This window comes from Glycine soja, chromosome 9, assembly GCF_004193775.1.
Source record: "Glycine soja cultivar W05 chromosome 9, ASM419377v2, whole genome shotgun sequence".
NCBI lineage: Eukaryota > Viridiplantae > Streptophyta > Magnoliopsida > Fabales > Fabaceae > Glycine > Glycine soja.
Window position 1 is genome coordinate 43,991,843 of NC_041010.1, and position 22,196 is coordinate 44,014,038.

General features: G+C 29.7%; 2 protein-coding genes and 1 non-coding gene across 4 annotated transcripts; 2 read left to right on the forward strand and 1 right to left on the reverse strand.

Annotated features, from left to right (window-relative positions):
* Nucleotides 1-1,646: 1,646 nt before the first annotated feature.
* On the forward strand, nucleotides 1,647-5,944 carry LOC114425098. 2 transcript variants are annotated; one of them, XM_028391859.1, is made up of 6 exons: nucleotides 1,647-1,955; nucleotides 2,054-2,246; nucleotides 2,345-3,645; nucleotides 4,604-5,020; nucleotides 5,188-5,423; nucleotides 5,552-5,944. In XM_028391859.1, the coding sequence occupies exons 2-6, from the start codon at nucleotides 2,242-2,244 to the stop codon at nucleotides 5,807-5,809; spliced, it is 2,217 nt and encodes a 738-aa protein (XP_028247660.1). In that variant the 5' UTR covers nucleotides 1,647-1,955; nucleotides 2,054-2,241; the 3' UTR covers nucleotides 5,810-5,944. The 2 variants fall into 2 exon arrangements, with proteins under 2 accessions (XP_028247660.1, XP_028247659.1); XM_028391858.1 differs by having other exon boundaries at nucleotides 1,647-2,246.
* Nucleotides 5,945-8,650: 2,706 nt separating this feature from the next.
* LOC114366898 (60S ribosomal protein L34-like) lies at nucleotides 8,651-10,990 on the forward strand. The gene is made up of 4 exons (XM_028323924.1): nucleotides 8,651-8,811; nucleotides 8,978-9,057; nucleotides 10,565-10,674; nucleotides 10,760-10,990. The coding sequence occupies exons 1-4, from the start codon at nucleotides 8,733-8,735 to the stop codon at nucleotides 10,851-10,853; spliced, it is 363 nt and encodes a 120-aa protein (XP_028179725.1). The 5' UTR covers nucleotides 8,651-8,732; the 3' UTR covers nucleotides 10,854-10,990.
* Nucleotides 10,991-12,640: 1,650 nt separating this feature from the next.
* On the reverse strand, nucleotides 12,641-12,721 carry TRNAL-CAG. The gene has a single exon. It is a non-coding gene; the product is annotated as a tRNA-Leu (tRNA).
* Nucleotides 12,722-22,196: the final 9,475 nt, after the last annotated feature.

Consider the following 22,196-nt stretch of genomic DNA (forward strand, 5'->3'; position numbering starts at 1 on the left):
ACGGAAGTTTAAAAAAATCCCGAAGAAAAAGAAAGCTTTATCTTCACTATTATATCATACTTTCCTTTTCAAGATTTAATTACTGTTTAATTTTATCCCTTCGTCATTGATGTGATTTCTTTCTTTCTTTTTTTCTTTTTTAAACAAATTTTTTGTGATTTCTATGCTCGTGGGGTTCATGCCAACTGCATTCATTTATGTGCCTCCCGTTTACATAGACTGTTTTTATAGTTTATTATCAGATTCAATTTTATCTATCACTTTCATGTATGTTTCAATATGAAAATTATGGTTAAAATCAATTAAACCACAAATTTTACTTATATTTAACAGTTTAAAATTAATTCATCACAATTTCAAAGAAACAAATACTTAAATTACAACTATTTTAATTAAAATAATAAAATAACTCGACGTAAATTGCTAGATCAGTCAAATATACTCCTTATTTAAGAGATTAAAGGAGCATAGAAAATATTAAATACTTTCTAATTTATTCACATCCATCAATAAGATCCTTACATATTTTAGGATACATAAAAAATTAAGATTTTTTTATGCCGAAAATTAGGATCTTTATGCTTAATTTCAAGCACACTCATTTTTTTTTGTCAAATTATAAGTCAATTTTTTTTTGCACAATGTACAAGGTAAATAAGAAAATGTTTGTGCAAGTCTATAAAGTACTGTATGAACCCATGTCGACTATATGGTCTTTTTCCCCTAGCCATGCATTGTTGACTTTTTCTTCCAACAATTCAACTTCACACGGACAAAAAAGTGGTTAGAATTATGAATACATTATAAATGTTGGAACTGGAAACGATTTAGTATTTACAAACGTAACATATCAGATATTAAAAGTAATAACATTTTTAATGACATTTAATAGTAATTGAATTTAATTGAAATATTATAAGATTTCATTCAATCACATTATTCACATATCCAATGATAAATTTATTAAATTTTATAATATCTTTTTTTAAATCATTAAAAAATAATTTGTAATTGATTAATTGTTTATTTTTTTGCTATATGACAATTAAACTATAATAATTTATCTTATCAATACATTGTATCAATAAATAAAAAAATATAATAAAGTGATTAAGTCTTATAAAATATCTATATATAAATATTACAATATCATCTATATTTTGTCAAATCTTTTTAACGATAGAAATTGAAGAAGATATCAAAACATTTATAATACCTTATACACTTTTTTCAACTAGCTGTTAGACTTTCTTGGCAAAAAAATTATTCATATAAATAAATAGATGAAATATAAGGTGAATTAGATGATTAAAATAAAAGAATATATCAAGAAGTTTATAATATCTAATGCATTGTGGTCAATTAGTTACAAGACTCTTTTGATAAAAAAATAGTTATATAAATATATTATATAAGGTGAATAAGATAATTAAGATAAAAAAAGGTTGCAATCCCCTCTATATAAAAAAAATAAACATCTTAACAAACAAATTAATTTGCGGATAAAAAAACTGCAATAAAAATTAGAAATATAGAATAAGACCAAAAATCCAAATATTACACTTTTGGATTGTTTGTCTGAATAGGAAACTGCACCGGAGTGGGACGTAAACTTTCAATTTAACCCAACCTTTTGAGTTCTCAGTTCTGAATAAAAAAAGAGAATTCATCACAAATCACAACAGACTCTCACCTCATACAATACAAACCCTTCGAATCTATGTCTCTCCCATAACACTAACGGTACACAAAAACAATCCCATAGTTCTAAGCAACCGAAAGATTAGCTCAAACACAACAAGTCGCTGACATGTTCTTTTCTCCCCACATCTTTTTCTCTTTTCACTCTGTTCTGAATCTCACCAATTAGGTAACACTTCAACCTCTGCTGAATCGGACTCTCGCATGTGAAAAAATCTTTCAAAGAGTTTGCACGTACATCTTTGTCCTTTCAGGTGCAAAGTCTCATTCTTTTTAGTAAAAATTTTCAAAGATGAAATCAGAGTTTGCATGACCCTCCCCTGTTTTCAATTCCTCTGTTTTGCTTCAAAAGGAATGGACACGCTTGTGGGATGGATTCACTCCCCAACGAGATTTGCGTGAAATACCCACTTCCCTTTCGGTGAGCATGGGTTCTCTGAAAGGGTTTCTTCACCAAAATTGGATCCTTTTTTGGAGTACTTTTGGATTTTTCTCTCTAAGCTTTTGAATACTCTGCTTTGGGTATTCACCAAAGGCTTCATGAGGTATTGAATTTTCGATTTTTCAATGTGAATTCAACTACCTTTTTCAATAATCAATACCCGTTAGCCAATAATTTAATCTCTTTATGTTTTTGCTTCAGATTATATGGTTCTGATTCTTCTAAAGCAATGAAACCGCTTTGTTCTTCTGAGTTTTTATGTGACAATGAAAAAGCTGAGTCAATTCATTCCGAGTCTGAATATTTTGGGGCACTAAATGATACTCTCTCACATGTATGTGATCAAATTGATTCTAATGGTAGCCAGAAAGAAGCAGAGTCCATGGAAAAATGTTGTTCTGAAACTGTTCATGATTATGGAAATTCTGGGCTTGAAGAAGAGGAAACAACAAAGTTGGTTTTCAAATTTGAATATCAAAAGTGGAATTGCAATTATGATGAAGAACTCAAAGAAGGGTACGGTGAAAGTAGAGATTTTGTGAAGGGGGGTGATGCTGTTTCTGCTAGCACCAATAAGTATGAGTTCATGTCAGGCACGTCTTTCAGCCACTTCTTGGATGAACCTGAGGCTGAAAATTTCACTGTCAAAGAATTTTTTGTTCATTCAAATGATGTTATTCAATTGGAAAATCATGTTAGCAATGATTTTGGGTTCTTATCAAACAAAAAGCCAGAAAATTGTGAAAGAGGAGTTATATCAGCAAATCTTAAGAATTTCACAGAAAATGCACACAAAGATGTGTCAGAGAAGTTCAAAGCTGAGGAGTTAATAGAACAACCTGTGGAACCAGTTGTTTGCAATTTTCTTTCCGATGATGATTTTATTTGTTCAAGTTCTGACTCAGATTCTATTAGCAGTTCTTTGGAGGAGGGGTTTTTGTCAGACACAGACTTTGGAACCACTACTGAGTATGACACATTGGGAAGAAATGCAGCAGAAGAGGATTTGGACTTTGGGGATGAGAAAAGCTATGAGAATTTGGATGTTGGATATGAGCCTGATGATTTTACTGAAGAGGATGAAGATATAATGGATGAGTTTGGAAAATTGGAAGAAGAATGTAGGCTGGAGAAGTCTTCAAGTAAAAACTCTGAAGATAGCAATAGCATCAATTCCAAACATGAACAATCTGTGAAGCCTAATTCACAGGCTTTAGCAACTATTGATCTTGAGGATTCCAACCGGTTTGACACACTGTGGGAACATCAAGATTTGATAGAACAATTGAAGATGGAGCTGAAGAAGGTCAGAGCCACTGGCCTACCTACCATCCTTGAGGATTCTGAGTCTCCAAGGATAATGGAAGACTTGAAGCCATGGAAAATTGATGAAAAATTACAGCATGGTAGCACCACAAATGAGCTTCCAAAATTCTACAGGAGTTATCGAGAACGAATGCGAAAATTCGATATCTTGAATTACCAAAAGATGTATGCTATAGGTCAGTATTTTTTCTATCCATTACCACAACTTTGCTTTTTCTTTTTTTAAAAAAAAATTGTTCTTTACTTATTTGTTCAAAGTTAGTGTGCTTAGTGAATTGGCAACTTCATTTAATTTACATGATCTACCTCATCTAAATCATTAAAAGTATGCGTAAGGAACCACTCAATCTGGTTAGTTGGGCACCAGGAAAGCATGAAATACCCAAATACATAGTAGTTGAGTGAATAATTACACAACTGAGCCTTACTTGTTTTTTGTTCTCTTTTTCTGGTTGGTTTTGTTTATGGTAGAAGATACTCACCTTTAAATATAGTTTTCATATATTCTTGCACTTCATTTTTCTTTATTTTGTTATTACAAGGAAAAAGTGTTGGATTGGGGTAGGTGTTGAGGAATTGAGCAATTTTTTATGCCACATGCTTTGGTCTGCACTTTAAACGTTTTAATGCTATAGCAGAATTTCCACCAGCCATGACTCCTAGTACTAGTAGTTTGCACTTTCCCCAAAAGAGAGCCACATATGAGTGTTAGGACTCTTCCTTGTCTAATAGCTCTAATAGTATTTAACAATTTCATATTCATGCAAAGCTACCCGCCTCCTTTACTTTTAACTAAAAGATCGTATCTAAAAGATTCGTAAACATTAAATATGCAATTCCAATTTTTCTGCCTAACATTTCTTATTGTGGCTAACTTCTGCCTAGTTTCCAAAAAAACAGTCCCTACAAATGATCTAGCACTGATTGTAATCTCCACCCAATGTTTCTATGACCTTTTTGTTTCTTATCTCGGTTTAAACAACTCTTACTATACAAGACAAGTTAGGAAAGGTATTCTCAAGGAAAGTTATGTTGTTATACTTTTATAATCTACATGGCCCTTTGCATTATGCTTAATATTGAAGATTCCAATCATAGTCACAGCACATTCCTTACGTTTCTTGGAAATTGTAGGTGTTTTACAGTCAAAGGACCCACTCCAATCATTTTCAACCCATAAGAACCCTTCACCAGCATTCACATCCATTCTTCCACACGGCTTTTGCCTTTCTAGACGTAAAAATACCAAAGCTGACCCAATGAAGAAGTTCATAAGAGAATTGTACAGTGATTTGGAAATGGTTTATGTTGGGCAGTTGTGCCTTTCTTGGGAATTTCTTCAGTGGGAATACGAGAAGGCCTTGAAGCTATGGGAATCTGACCAATACGGATTACTAAGGTTCAATGAAGTAGCTGGGGAGTTTCAACAATTCCAAGTGCTTCTCCAAAGGTTTATAGAGAATGAACCTTTCCTCCAAGGTGCACGGGTTGAAAACTATGCTAGGAATCGTTGTGCAATGCGCAATCTTCTTCAAGTTCCGGTAATAAGAGGTGAGAACTTTTTAAGTAGAATGTGAATTTGGTTAGTGTCTTTATTCAAATGGAATTTAGTTGTTAGCTTTTTTCATGCCCACTTTCATATGTGGGGGACCATATAAAGTTTCATACATTAGAGACAAAAAAGTTCCTCATGGTTATAGAATCTTAATTGGATGCAGAAGACAATGCCAAGGATAAAAGGAAATTGAGAAAAAGAGAGGCAGAAAAAGATGCAATCACAAGTGACATGCTAGTTGAGATTTTGGAAGAATCCATCAGAACAATTTGGCATTTCATAAGAGCCGATAAAGATGCATCCAGCTTGGCACTTAAAGGTCTAAGGGAAAATCAAGTTGAGCTCCAAGACCCTTCAGATTCACAGCTTTTGGTGGAGATTAGAATGGATCTTCAAAAGGTAATTATTAAAGCTTCAAATGTCACATTTTTTAATGTCAAATGTAAATCAACTTTCTTCTTTGAAAAAGGGTTGTGTTATTTTGCTTATGCCTTATTGTGTTGACTGTGTTTGTTTGGATTTGGCAGAAGGAAAAGAGACTGAGAGAGCTTTTGAGGAGTGGAAATTGCATATTGAAGAAGTTCCAAAAGCATTATCATGAAGATGGGGCAGATCAAGTGCTTTATTTCTTCTCTCAAGTGGACATGAGATTGGTTTGGAGAGTGTTGAACATGTCAAGGATAACGACGGATCAACTTGCATGGTGTCGTAGCAAACTAAACAAGATCAATTTTGTAAACCGAAGGATACATGTAGAACCATCATTCTTACTTTTCCCTAGTTAATAGTTAATTCCAAAAAGATTTGTACATATGTTCCTTCACATTTAGAAGGCCATTATTAAATTAGTAAAGAATTTTTGCATATAACTTTTAAACAAAGAGCAAAAAATCAGTGACCCTGATCAAAGAATTTTTTCATGTGGTGTGGGGTGGTCAACTCGTTACTCTATGGTGCTTGAAATAAATGTTAATCAAGCATGTTTCTAAATTTATTTGAAAATATTGTTATTAATCATAATTTTTTTTACAATATCAATTTTAAAAATATAATGTCTAGAAACAAATACCTTTTTAGAATTTGATTATACTAATAATCCATTAAAGTTTATAGACAAAATGTTAACAAGTATTTTAAACACATTGATTAATGTCATGGACTAGACTGGTAGTCCAATTCAATTATACTTATTAAAATTCAGGATTTATTTCTTAAATGTAGACATCGACTTCAGTCAATTATATGTGAAAGTAAAATTACTTTTGTAATACGCCAATATAACTTCATTTCTCCCGAGACTGTGAGCTTTAAACCAAGGAATTCAACTCACTCCTAACTTCGGCAATGTAATACATCGGGTATACATTAATACATGTCGCCATTATACACTTTAACCACACCAGATTCTTGGTTGAAATCAAGCAGTTTCGCCAAGCCAACAATCACTTTAGTGAGCCAACAAATATAGCTTGGAGAAATTAGCAAACCATTCAGATTTAGCACCTCATCCATTTCAGATAAAACATTGATGTAATATGTGTGAATACAGTCAATCTAATTCCCACACTCATGATTAAGAAGCAATGTACATATTTCTTTTTTATCAGCAAAATAATAATGTATTAATAAGGTACCAGAGATACCCAAAACAAAATTAGATTCCATAGTATCCAAATACTGCATAACCCATATGAGATCATGATTAGAGTTGTCCCCAGTTAAAAGCCTTCACAAGGGTTCAGATTAACCCCATCATCCACCAAGCCAATATGCTGCATATCAACAATTCCACATTATTCCACCAGCTGTGGGAATTTCAGAATGCAAGCTCTTGGCTCCTTCGTGAACTGAGACCTAAAATCCTTTTATTTTATCGAATGTGGTGTAATGTTTATAATTTTTTTTCAATAAGACATTTCTCTTATTTAGCACAAAGTTATAAAGTATTAAAATATACTTTTCGCTATTATTGATTCCTATGAATTTTATTCTTAGGATGAAAATTGTTGAGCATGTGCGTGTCACTTTCAATCACATGTGACGAGAAGTTATATCACAAATTCACAATCATATATTTCCTTTGTCTACGTTGCTGGGACCCCATCAAATTTTTTCTAGGGAACCTCTTTTTTTTGTTTCCTTTCACTTGAAGCAATATAAATCTAATATTAATAAAAAAAACTTTTTTTATTAACTTCATAGTATATATATTTAATTAAAACATCTATCTTTTTATATATATAAAAGTAAATTTCACTTTGAAAAATATTTTTAGAAGAGCTATTTTTTAAAAATATTTTTACCCAGACAAAGAAAAATGTATATGAGAAAGACTGCAAAATATACCTAAGCATGATTTTCACACTAAAAACACACATCCACTAAAGAATTCTAAAAAGTCTCACTGTGACTTGATTGGGTAAGAGTAATCATGTCTTTCTATGATATATATATATATATATATATATATATATATATATATATATATATATATATATATATATATATATATATATATATATATGGACTATATATTTTATTAAAGACAATTATGTTTGAATTGAATATAACTATAATAATTTTTTTTCTTGAATATCTAAGACAATTGTATACTTAAAACTCGAACTTAAAATGTTAGTTAATATAAAACAATTGGTGTTGGTTGACATGTATGTTCTCTAAGTAACCTACAATGGTTCCAACCCTTTTCAAGTGAGTTTAGCTTAGTTGAGTATGGTGAATTTTAACGAATTTGTGTTTGAATTAATTAATTTAATATTGTTTTAGATACTCAAGATAATTTCTAAAAATAATAATGATTTTTTAATTAAGTCAAAAACATATGTCTATATATTTGCCTTAAAGTCCAATGTTTGATAACAAAACTATTTAGAATGTATTAGATGAGAAATAACCTTAAATTATCTTTAAAAGAATACATTGTCATTAACAAATTACACAAGTCTCTAGATTAGAAAAATGGATTAAATTAATCGCATTAATATGTTAAAGTTCATATTTAATTTTTCTTTAAAAATTTGATTATATTTAAAATAGAAATTCTAAAACTATAATTATTGTTTTTAGAAATAATCTAAACTAATATATGTTAATTGGCCAAGTATTCTGACTTAGGCCAGCCTACCAATCCGTTAAGACAATTGCTACACACACCATGTTGTTTTCTAAGTTCACTACCATACACCACTTTTACATTTTAATTACGAACTATATCCTTTTTTTTTCTTAAAGAAATACACCCCTGAGAACCTATTTTCCTCATAGAAATTTCTTTTTGGAATACCAAATACCTATTATGGAAATACATTTTCAGAAATACATTTTCTAAATAGATATATATTATTATGGATACATTTCTGGAAAAGAAAAAAGGTTTCCAACGGGTGTATCTCTTCAGGAAAAAGGTTATAATGACCAATTAAAATATAAAAGGGGAATGAGGATGTACTTAGCAAAAATGAGGCGTAAGTAGCAGGTTCCATCAGTTAAACCCACGAGTCAGGTGGGACGAATACGAATTTGGATCGGACTTAGTTTGAGACTTGAGAGAAAGACCCAGCCCAACAAAGATAAGAGTAACAAGAGCTTGAGAAGTAGGGTTTTGAGAGAGAAGTCTCCATTTATAAAAACATCGTGTACACATTATGTCTCTTCTAGTTCTAGGTTTCACTCCCATTAACAGCAACCATGGTGCAGAGGCTCACTTATCGCAAGCGGCATAGTTATGCTACCAAATCCAACCAGCACCGGGTTGTTAAGACCCCTGGTATGTTTCCACTTTGTTCTTTTTTTATTTGTTTTGTGTTTTTTTCTTCCTAATTGTGTATTTTTTCATTCTGATCTCAATTATGTCCATTCAGTTGCTGTCAAAAAGTGGTTTTGTTAGTTCTGTCTGGTGTTTTAACTGACTTTTACAAATGGGCATGTCTCAGGAGGGAAGTTGGTGTACCAGACCACTAAGAAGAGAGCAAGTGGACCTAAGTGCCCTGTCACTGGCAAGAGGATCCAAGGGGTATGTAGTGTTTATTATTTTTTGCCTTTTCATATCCCCTTTGAAGAATTAGGAATTAAGGATCAGTGATTCATTCTGAAGGATATGATTTATATACTTGAAAAGTGATATAGAGAGAGATCTGCGGTATTTATATTATTGGCTGCCCCAAATAGTCATGCTTTGTGCTGTGGGTGAATTTGTCTATATTGTGTTCTGTTAAATGGGTGACATGGGAAATTTTCAGGGTTATTCTTTATTTTTGCTTCAATTTTGATTGGTTGCCTAATTGATTCTAAAATTAAGGTTTTTTTTTTTTTTTGTTGCGGGTATGTTTATATTTGTATGAATATGTTATGGGGTTATCGAGGGATAGGCTGTGGGAATGATGATATTGAGCTGCTTTTTTTATGATTTATCTCTGTTATCGGAACGGAACGAGTGTTGTTTATGTGCCACAAGAGGAGTCATGGGTGCTATAATTCTCTTGTGCTTTTGTTGTTTTTTGGCAGCACTAATTCTTAAATAACTAAATTCAGCTAATGAATATTATTGAGTTAAAAGAATCAGTAATGAATGTTTTTGCCACTAATTTTGTTGGAGTAACCCTCCACTGCCTAATACTTCTTGCAGGTCATAATTTGACTCCTTCAAAATGTTATTGTGTCCTAACCAGTGCTTTTACCCATCATGTGTCAATTTGATGTTTTCATATTCATTTGTGTCTTTCTTTCTTTTTGTCTTAGAGGGTGTTCGAGGTTGTTAAAGTGGCTTACGACCTTCCTAAACGTTTTTTTTAATCTTATTTCATTGAGCTTTATGTAAAAGCTTATCAAAATAAACTCTTCTAGGAACTTATAGAAAGCTTCACAATCAAGCTTATGAATAAGGTCTCAATTAATCTGAACATATTGAATGAGGGTGTGTTTGGGAGAACTTGTGTAGGCTTATCTTATGACATAAATGCCGGTGTAAGTGTTTGGATGAGCTTATGAAAGTAACTTAGGATATGTCCATAGGCTTGTTTTTAACTAATTTCAATATCCTCTCTAAGATAGCTTATGAAAACAACTTAACCCCTGTATTAAAACAGTTTAATATTTCACTTCAATTTTAAAAATATTTTTTACATAAGTGCCTACATGTGTGTAATTGGTTAAACAACTTAAGAACTTATTCGTTGTTTCTATAATCGAAGAGGGAATAAGATTAAACTGTTTTATTTTAAGTTATAAGCTTTTGTCATTAGTTATTTTGAAGAGCTTATTTAAATGAGTTGAAAATAGCTTATAGATACGTCACAAGATCTACCAAACACTTAAATAATTGTTGACCTCATAAGGTAAAGTTCAACTAAATTGTAAAGAAGTTCTTCCAAATGCATACAAGTGCTAAATCAAACTGTTTGCCCATAAGTACCATAAGTGTTTAATTAAGTTGTTTATCCAAATACATCCCTAAGTAGTGATGAGCATTGAGCAATATGCCTTGTATTATCATGATTTTTTGATCCTGACTTAATCTGCAGATTCCACACTTGAGACCTGCTGAATACAAGAGGTCTAGATTGCCTCGGAACCGCAGGACCGTGAACCGAGCCTACGGAGGTGTTTTATCAGGAGGAGCTGTTAGAGAAAGGTATGTTGCTCAAAAAGTCTTTAGATGTTTTTGTTGAAAATTTTCTTAGTTGAAGTAAATTTACAGCTATTTATTCTTGGTATAGGATTATTCGTGCTTTCCTGGTTGAAGAGCAAAAAATTGTGAAAAAGGTATTGAAGATCCAGAAGGCAAAAGAAAAGCAGGCATCAAAGAGTTAAGCTGTTGAGTGATTCATGAGTGCAAAAAATATCTTATCGTTAAAATTTGTGCTAAAGAATTTTGATTTTGAATGGTGTTAACTATGAATGTGAAACTTAATTTGAAATTTATTTTATGATTTCTGTGCTTTTTGGTAGCTTATTTAATGAAATTTATTTTATGGTGTTAACTATGAAATGTGTTACTTAATTTCAAAGGTGGTAGTTTAATGGAATAAAAGATTAAATTTGCTTAGTTCTAAAATTAGAGATTATTCATTGGCTGGAAAATAAGAACAAGACTTAGTTGTAGTTTTTATAGGTATTTTTGGTATAATTTGGATTAGATTTATATTTTTATTTAAATATTTTATGCAAAATTACATTAATAGCCAGTAAGTTTTTCAGTGAAACTTCATTTTTGATTGACAAATAACATCAAAGCACCTGTGAACTTGAAATGTTTTTCTTTTCGAAAAAACATTGAGGACTAAAATCCTGTGCAGTGTAATTAAACAAACGGATTAAATGTATAATTAAATCTTGTGTTTTAATCAGTTATTATCCGTGGAAGTAGTTTTAAAAGGTTTGGGTAATTAAATTTTGACCCTTGCAACCAACAATTAAAATCATGGTGTATGGCTTAAAATAAAGTCCCTCGAGTCCCTCTATTGACTTGAACACGTCTGAATTTGCCAAGTACGTCTACTCAAGTCCCTCTATCGATTTGAACACCATGAAAAAGGAGGTGGAGGTGGATGTGGTTTGTATTAGGAAGAAAGCATGTAACCTTCAATTTTCAGTGAGTATAACAATGATACATAGAGGGTAATTATTTTCTTAAGGGTTTGAATATACTTTTGTCCTCACAATTTAGTTTTTTTTTTCATCTTTGCAAATTTTATTTTTTCGTTTTAGGATTTCTAAATTGTGTTTGTTTTATTTTTGTCCTCACAAATGATCTTAAATAATGTTGAAGGGAATTTTCTGACCAAATTGGTTCATTTGTTATATCAAGTTCACCTAGTGTCTATGCATAATCGATAAATTAAAGGTTAAAATATCTTTTTCGTCCTTATAAATATTAAAATATTTGGAATCTGTCTTTGTAGAATTTTGAATATGTTTTTGTTCTTACAAAATATAAATGTGAAATATTTTGTTTCGGATCTAGATTCGATTCTACGTGAAAATATACTTAAAAAATTTGCAGGGATGAAATTACTCATTTCAATATTTATAGGACAAAAAGTATATTTATTCTAAATTAAACGTGCTCAAGTCATTCTTGAGGTTGGAAAACATTAACTCTGGGTTCTCAACGTTATGTTCATTAGCCGGTACATAATAAATTAGATCAAAATCGCAAATGAAGCTACTAAGAGGAAGTTTTTAACCAACGCTCATACGTGTTCTCTATTAAATTGAACAATTTTATCGATCAATTTAATGTATGCCACTTTTCTTATGCAAAAGGTTTCGTGTGAAATAAGATCACTCAATAAAAATAGGTGGTTTGCTAATTCGCTATTCACTATACAGGGTGATTAATTTGATTTATGACAAATAAAGCTCATCATAATCGAACCACTTATTGTGGCAAAATCTAGCTTATGCATTTACTTTAGACTAAGGTCTCAGGTGAACTTCATACATGAAAAATCAAAATAGGGGAATGCCAGTGTGGGCCAAGGCAAGCTAAACCACTACACATTATATAGGTTCATTCATTTCCTTCACGAAAAGCTCATCAAAATGGGGAAACTAATTACATACATGAAAAACAAGAAAGAAGAATAAAATGATTATGTCAAGAATGGGATTCGAACCCATGCCCTTTCGGACCAGTACCTGAAACTGGCGCCTTAGACCAACTCGGCCATCTTAACTTTGTTATTTCCCGTTGTAAGTAAACCGAAAATAAATATGAAAAAACTCAGAACTCAACTCCAAAACTATTTTTATTATAGGTCTTATTAGAGGAAGCTATTACAAGATGTATTTTATTTGCTTTTTTGTGGAATAAAAATTAACTTGAAAAAAATATTAATGGACAGTGAGAATATTTATTTATGATATAAGAACATTTTTTCTATTAATCTTTTTATGCTATAATTAATAAAACAATCTTTTCTCCTAACATTTTTACTTTTAGTTCTCGCTGAAGGAACTTAGTATATGATTGTATTTTTTCTGTTTTGGATGTTGTGAGTAATGAAGCCGAGAAAAAATTTCACTGGTAATGAAGCCGTGTATATGAAGGATCTCAGTACTTCTATATTTTTCCTTTTCATTTTTAATCCTTTGTTCTTTTTATTACTTAAAATTAGTCCTTCTATTTTTTTTTCTTTTCATTTTTAGTCCTTGTCCTTTTTATTACTCAAAATTTGTTCATTATGAGATTGAATTTTTGTCCTTTTTTTTTACCAATATTTTGGGATTAATATTGAGTAATAAAAATAAACGAGAACTAAAAATGAGATTTTTTAAAAAATGACTAAAATTAGTCATTTGAATTTCGAAAGAGATTAAAAGTAGACCAAAATCTTAAGAAAGATTAAAAATTAAAATCTGAAATAATTGAGGTACAACAACTTATTTAACCATTCAGAATATCTAAGTTTGGTTGAAATAGCTAATTAAGAACATAGATATTGAATAATATATGTTTTGGTTTTAGATTGGGCTGAAGGCCCAATTTATCTAATAAATCACTTTGGTTCAATGTGTAAAATTCTCTAAAGTACATTGATCGCGATCCAACACTTCACTGAGTACATGATAATTCTAAAATATATCCACAGTTAATCATATCTCAATTTAGAGCATTCTGTCAAAAAACAAAATCTCAATTTAGAGTAAAGTTACATTAATACACTAAAATAGGGTAATATTCTTGAAATGGCCTTGAGCCTAGTGCCAAGGAATGTAGTCTCTCATGGCCATATAAATACAATTAACGTTATTGCAGTAAATAAGTATTTATTATACACAGTCACCACAACAAAATTGCTACAGACTTATAGATTGGAGTGTCATTTATAAGTGCTTACCCTGTGTGTTTATAACATCCTAACTATGTTGGAGACCAATATTAATGCTATAATACCTTGGAATTATTTTATAAAAAAAAAATATCTTGGATCAAAACAACCCAGAGTTTGATCAAAGTCAACGATTTAATTTTGGACATATCAATTTTAATTTTGTTAACAAGAGAATACTCGCTAAGCAACATTGAATATATTTAATTATTGAAAAATTAGTACTGATAAGTGTCGTAATGGTTTTGATTAATAAATTAATAAATAAAACTTTTATTATTTTTTTATCAATAAAAATTAAACATGATACTAAAAAATTTATAATACTTACACATCTTCTCTAATCAATTAAGTCATACTCCTTTGCTAAAAGTTTTTTTTTATTAGAAACAATTGTGGGAGTGCATTAACAATAACAAATATTATATTTTCATATAAAAATATCTAACTTCTAATCCCTTAACTATCCTTCTTAAGACATTGACTAACATTCTCTTCACTTAAAAAGCATGAATGACTCATTTTTTATAATTTTTTTGTACAATCAATATTATTACCTCTATTTCTTATATATGTTTATTTTAAAAGATAGCACCGACGGATTCAAAAATATTATTTAAATGTCATTTATACTAAGTATATAAAATATTTAAAAAATAAGTAAAATAAGGATATGATTACAACTATAATAATTAGCACATTTATAATAAGTATGTAAAATATTTAAAAATTAAGTAAAAACAATAATATAATAAAAAAAATAATTAGCGCATGACCAAACCAATAATAAAAAGTAAGACTTAAAATAAAAAGTGATATGTGAAACATTTTAATCACATGTGTATTTTTTTTATTTTAAAAAATTGATAACGAATAAGTTTTTATTGGTGGATCTAAAATTTAAACTTTAGTTGTTTAATCTTTGAAGACTAACTTGAATTAACATTTTCTTAAACTCTTAAAAACATTCAAATAGGATAATTAAATTTTCATTTGAAACTGAACCTATAAAAGGAACAAAAATATCATTATATTTTCTTGTCGTTAACATTTTACAAAAGAAAATAAACTGCATGCAGCTTGCGGCTATCATCCGGTAAGTCCGTTGAGGATCTCAATTATAACAACTTTAGACTCAGTGGTGAACAATCTAAAACCAAGGTCAACCAAGACAATGATTTGTTATCCGTTAATTTGCAACCCTTAGACACACCAACCGAAAGTTTCAAAATCTCGTGAAGCAGTAGTAGGTGAGTCAGAAAACAAAACCATGACCAGTACCCAAGTGCGATAGATTCATGCATTAATTTGGCTTCAAGAAAGTTGACGCATGAGTTTAGGCAAAATTTAAGTAATTGTCGGAAATCCCATACATACTTTGCTCTTTTTCTTAAAGAAGAAAAAAAGGACTTATAATTAGGATCCTAAATGATCAAAACTACTCTTTAGCGTGACAATATTCATCAATTACATATTTCAGATAGGTTTGAATTTGGATTATTGGTGAGTATCTTCAAATTAAAGTAACCAAGTTACGGAACTGCGCACGCATTAATTTGAAGAATTGAGGTAAGGCTTATGAAGTACTTTAAAGATTTCCCATCCTTTGGTCTTCGATTGTTTGTGGTAGATTTCAATATCGGATTCTAACTTCCAACTTCTTGTCGGATTCAAAGAGGCAAGCCCTTTTTTAACCGTCAAAGGAGACAAAGAAATAATGGGATTACATGGACAGTTAAAGTGGAATATGCTACTTATATCATATAGCTAGGTATTGAAAGCTTAACTAGAGAGATGTTAAAGGATTCATTTTCCTAAATATGATAACACCATGTTTAGTATGTGAGGTGGTCGACATTTTTATAATATTAGAATAAATATCCAATACTAGCTAATATTTTAGAAATTAATTGAAAGATTTCGTGTCTCTAATTTATTTTATGTTTTTTTTAATGTACAGAGGTATATATAAAATGTCTCTTTTTCCTAGTACCAAGAAATTAAACAGAAGCGTCCAAACTCGTCTAATTTTAAACAAAATTCTCTTTCATAAAAAAAATATACACGTGATTAAAAAAAAACTCGTTAATTTGATGCAGTTTGGATCATTTAATTTTATAAGAGCCTATTAACCCGTGGGGTTGATTGTTTAATTATTTTCCCTTTAGGGACTTAACCTGAAACTAGTTAAATAGTGGCCTATCCAAGAGACTCCTATCTTATGTTCCCCATTTTTCTTCTTCTTCCAAAAGTACCACCGTCCCATATATCCTTCTTAATTTTTCCGATATCTGAGTCATTATCACCACTACACTCTCAACAAGTTTGTGTTATCTCTTTGGTTTAAGTAGCAACTAAGCTGATCCAACAACATCCCAGTTATTAAAGCAAGATTAATTGGGGCCTAGATATTGGTTGATTAAATCCAGAATAGACATGTTTACAATTCCTCGCCAAAAATAAAATAAAATAGACACGTTCAGAATTTATTATTTTGAATAAAATATCCTACAAATATGTGGTTAATTTAAGTGATGCATACTTTATTCTTTTACAGTGTGTTTGATTTAAGAAAGAAAGAGAAGGAATAAAAATTGAGAGATTTTATAAGTTGTTTGATAAAGCAGATAATGGAAAAAAAAGAAGATTAAAACTTTTTTTTCTTATTTGATTGTATAGAAATTAAAATAATATATATATATATATATATATAACATAAATGTTTTGTCAAAAAAATATAACATAAATGTTCTTAATAAAAAATACGTAAAAGTCAGGGTATTTTATTCTTTTTTATTGTAATAACACGTCTTTTCTTCTTCTTTTCTCCAAAAACAGAAGGATTGCAATAATAAGAGTGGGCTCCACTTGTTTTTTCATTCATACCCTCTATTACCGTTGATACAAAACGATAAACAAAACAAAATAAATATTTTTTTATCCTTTGTAAATTTCTCAACTTGTTTTCATTAGTTTCAAACAGTCTTATGTTTGGTTCAACAGAAAAAAGAGATAAAGATTGATGAAGAAAAGAAAACATGTGAATTATACTTTACCTGTTTTAAATTTTAAAACATATAAAAGAAAAGATAACATTTTGATGAGTTCCACCAAGAAAATCATTTTACCCATATTGGAAAGAAAAGGAGGGAAGAAAAGGTTTAAGAAAGTATAAAGACATGCATAAATGTCTCTATTTATATCATTTTTTTTTTATGTATGATATTTATGTCATTGCACATCTTTTTCTTTTTCTTTTCATTTTCTATTCAACTAAACAATTTAGTCATCACACTTATTATTTATTTTATTTTCATAAAATTCTATTATTATTAATTTTTTAATGTATATTGGTAGCAAAGAAGATCAAATATTGTATAACTACATGCATCTATCTTAACCCCACCACTATACTTATCCTAATAGTTGTTATATTACTTTCATGTATGTTTTGTAGTTTGAATGCTAGGTCTCATCATAGCCAGCTGCTGGCATATAACTGCACATTCTAATGGTCATATGGTTAGGAAACTGGGTTAGATAAGCTGTATTTGTAGAAGGAATAGGCAAGCTAACAAACATGGCCTATATGTAATAGGGTGATTCTAACAGAATGAAAATGACAATTGGTGGTTACAATATAGCTGGACAAACAACCCAACATCCTAATCAATGACCGTTAGAGAATGCAGCTATATGCAAGCTGTGTTGAAATCTTTATATTTTGTTTGAATTCTAAATACCAATATACAACTAATTAGTATTTTACTTTGTAGTACATTGAACAGAAAAACAGGAGAAATGTTTGCTTTTATATTATTAAAATTTATAATAAATAAATAAATATTTTTTAATGTATAAATTATATTATCATTAAAATTCATAATAGATAGAAAAATGTTTGTTTTTTATATATTAAAATTATAATAAATAAATAATTTTAAAATATATAAATTATATTTTAGATTTATAACAAATACTTTGAATTGTTATATAAGATTATTTTTTATTTTTTACCATTTCTCTTTTAAAAATATTGAAATTTAATTTAAAGATAAAAATTAAAATAGGTTGAAAGAAAATAGACTACTAAGAAAATCAAATATACGAATAAAGATAGAACAGGAATAATTTGAAATGATTAAGAGAGATTTTTTGGTAGCTGCAGATGTAGTGTGAGAAACATACATCTAATTTAGAGAAGAGAAAGGATATTGAAGATATTTAATATAGAGAGTGAAAAGAGTGAGAATATCACCCTCCAAATTATTTATTCTAATTTTTAATATAAAAGTAAATTTAGACTCTCATGTTGAGGCTTTGGTCCATCCTTGTAAGAAATAGAAGAATACAACATGTATTCACTATATAGAAGCCATAAAAAAAGAAGACGACAAAAAATACAAACGTATTCACTATAGCTAGAAGCCCCTCGATTTCTTTTTTAAAAAGTTAGATTAGATTTATTTTGTAAGTATAAGGAAAAAGTCAGGGTGGCATGGGGCAAATTAATTTGCATGAAATATCAATTCCTTCACTTTTGATTTATTTCCTCCTCTTCTAATTATTCGTGGGCTTATCTTCTAACCCACCGAAAAATGGAACAGTGATATACTTTTCACATATTTTCTAACCTGACTCACTCTTTTTGGGAGAGAGGGAAAGAGTTAATAGAAGGTCAATACAAGTCGAGATGGATTAATCATTTCGTTATTTCTACTAAAAAATTAATTTGTACTCAAATATTAAACTAATATATTAAAAAAAATTATATTCCTTATGCCTTTTCACGAGTGTGCTAGCTCTTCAAACTTTGTCCTCGAACTACTTGATTATGAAGTCTTTTATTTTGTTTTTCTTTTAAAAAAATTTAAAATTTCAAGGATGTTTCTCCTTCCCTCATAAGTCATAAGGATGGAAATAAGTAATTTGTCGAGTAATTATAACTTTAATTTAAAGTTTTTTTTACCATCTTAATTAAGTTAAGTTTTTCTTAAAAACACTAATTGAATTATAGATGCGAAATACTAAAATATGTCCCTGTTTAATACTTAATAATGGACATTTATAAAGTGCCAGATTAGATACATACTATCCTCTCATATTCCTTCATGTGGGAAGTATCACATTACGTCAAAGAGAATCAAATAACTAAATGTGTGTTTGGATACAACCAAAATTGTGATAAATCCAATAATATCACACAAAATAGGTGATTTTTCTAAAGTAACTTCCAGGAAATCAAGGACACCGTGGTTTTAAAATTAAATTTGATTCACCACACGGCCATTCCAAACATACCATAAGTCCAATACTTATATATATGATTTTCTATGAGCAAAACATATTATATAAGACAAAAATATTTTATATGAAAATTAAATGATTAAATCTAGATTGCATAACTAAATATAAATAATTAAGATTTAATATTATGTAAGTTTTTTTTAAAGTCATGTGATCTTTTAATATTAAATCTTAATCTTTTATATATTATTTTATAATTTAGATTTTCTTTTCTCATTTTCACATAAGATGTTTTTCTTTTAGCCCAATAAAATTAAGGCGATTACATATGAATTGGTTTGTAAAATGAAGGTAACTAAACATGAATATATATATATATTTATAATATAATACCATAACAAACTGTTATTTATTTATTTTTCTTTGGTAAATACAAACTGTCATGTATAAATATGTTCATTGACTCCTATAATAATTATATAAAAACTGATTAATTGGCAATATAGGTGTCTATTTAACTGAAATAATAGTAGGGAATTGCCGGTTGTTAGCAAAAATGCTAAATTTGTGTACAGTAGATAACTAGCGGGAGAAGCAGGAAATGAAAAGAGAAGGACTAGAATGGAGGAGGCCCCACCAATGTGTAGCTGCACGTGATCATGCTTCATTCATAAAAGCTTCAAATGAAATTCTCAATCTCAGCTATCTCTTTCACTACATAACCACTGGGTCACAGAGACATGCCACGTGGCATGTCGTTTGCTCAAGGAAAATTGCATGTGATTATCTCAGGCCAATGAGAGACACACCTTCACACAATGCAAGCACTAGCCCTTTCCCTCTCACGAACTTGTGTCCCTAACAAGGATCAAAATGTGAATGTTCACTCACACTTTGGGTTCCTCTCGAATCCGTCAAATCAACACAATTTTATGCTACTTTGCATTCTATTTGGTATAAGTACTTTTAATTGTTTTCCTTTTGTTCCTCTTAAGGTATGCTAATTGCGTTTGGATTAACAATTAAGAGGGTGGATTTTATGGAACGATTTTCCTAATTAAGGACATTAAAGTCACAGTGAACCATCATTTCATTAATTCTGTCCAAATTTGTTAGTAGCGCCCTTTTTTCCAATTAGCCTGGGTGCTGACCAATTATTGCATGCCATGTCACACAATGCAGTGTTGACTCAAAGTTAATACACAGCAACTGTGGCTGACCGGAAATAGTTATTAACATAGATTTAAATATGATTTGGTTCTTTATAATTAGATGTAGTAAGATGGACTATCCGGCCTAATATATATCTAGAGTCCTCAAAATAAATTGAAATCGGTGAGTTAATTTAACCCACCATAAGTTTGAGAACTAAGTTGGATTGATAAAAATTAACCTTTTATAAAATAGTTCCAAAAAATTATCCAGATTTGAACTCATGGTAAGTTAGATTGACCCACGAATTTATTTAATTCTTAAAAAAAGAAATCACTTGTCCTCACTTGTTGAGTTTGTGATTGTGTACTAAAATAAAAAACTCACAAATGGACTAAATAAAGCATTGACTTTGTGTAATGCTCAAATTAAAGGAATTTATGTTGGAATATGTTTTTTTTTTTTTATAATTATAGGCAGGTTAGGTCCAATGGGCTGAATTGATCCATTCTAACAGTTCTACTAACAATATTGGCCTGATGTGGGATGCGAGTCATAACAATTGAGTAAATATTTAGATTTAATTAATTTGACATTTTAAAATGAAATTTAAGTCCTATAAAAGTCTAATTTTTAGGGATTTTAGCGGATTTTTGTGGGCTAAGTCAAAATTTGGTTAGAATTAGATTAAGCTAAAAAACATATGTTCTCACTACTAGAAACATGTGATTTAGCAACTGACCTTTTTTTTTATCACTAATAGTATAAAATCAGTCGCTAATCTATTGAACGATCAAAACAAAATTGATTGGAAAAGGTCAAGTCGCTAAACTATCAGCGACTGAAATAAATAAACACTAATTTAGAGTCCAAATTCATCGGTTGCTGAAGAAAATGCATGATTGGCTGACAATTTGGTCACATTGATCGAATGTGACTTAATTAGCCATTTATTTTCAATCTCTTGTTCGGTGGCTAAAGTTTTAAATGATAAAAAATAATTAAATTTAAATCTATCGTTGGTTCGGTGGGTAAAGATTTAAAAAGCTTAAAAAATAAATTTAAATCAGTAGTCTCTGATTCAGTAAAAATTTAAATAAAATAATAAACACTAGCGACCGAGTTTAACTCAATAATAAACCACCAAATTCGGTTGCTAAGTTTTAAATTACTATAATTAAATTTATTTATTTTTAATTAATGGTTTCTATATCAATAGAAATTAAACACCCACAAATAAACACAATTTAAATTAAATTCTATACACGCAAATACTTACACATAAAATGAAAATACATTTTTTTCATTGGAATTATGTGTTATACAATAGCGATTCCCTAATCAGTTAAGACTCAATTTAAATCCATAATCCTATATCTCATTAGGCAAACTCAGGTTGACTTTATTAGTTAGTTTAACCTATTTTGTCACCTCTTTCTATAATATACTACCTTTTTTATCCTTTTATTTTGTTATAATCCTTATTTTCACTTACTTCCACTCACTTAAACTTCTTTTCTTTTTCTTTGATGTATTTATTTCCTTAAGAAACCTTTTGGAGATTTATTTGCTTTGGATTTTGATTAACTAAGGTATTGTATTTGTAGTGCCTAATGCCTATTTATGTTTTACATGACTACATGACATACATTTGTGTTGGACAATTATTGAGTTGGTATATTAAGAATTTCTATAAATTAGTAATTATTTTCAAGATCAATCTTAATTTAAGAGTTTTAAATGAAGTTAAAATGAAATATTTTTAGTTGAAATGGAAAAGTGATATGAAACCGCCTCTTGAGTTGTTACAAATAACAATACAAAAACATTTACACTATTAAAATATTATCTTAAATTTATGTTTAGTCCATATAGTATCATGATATTGTAAAATTTTGATTTTTCAATTATTGTTTTTAGC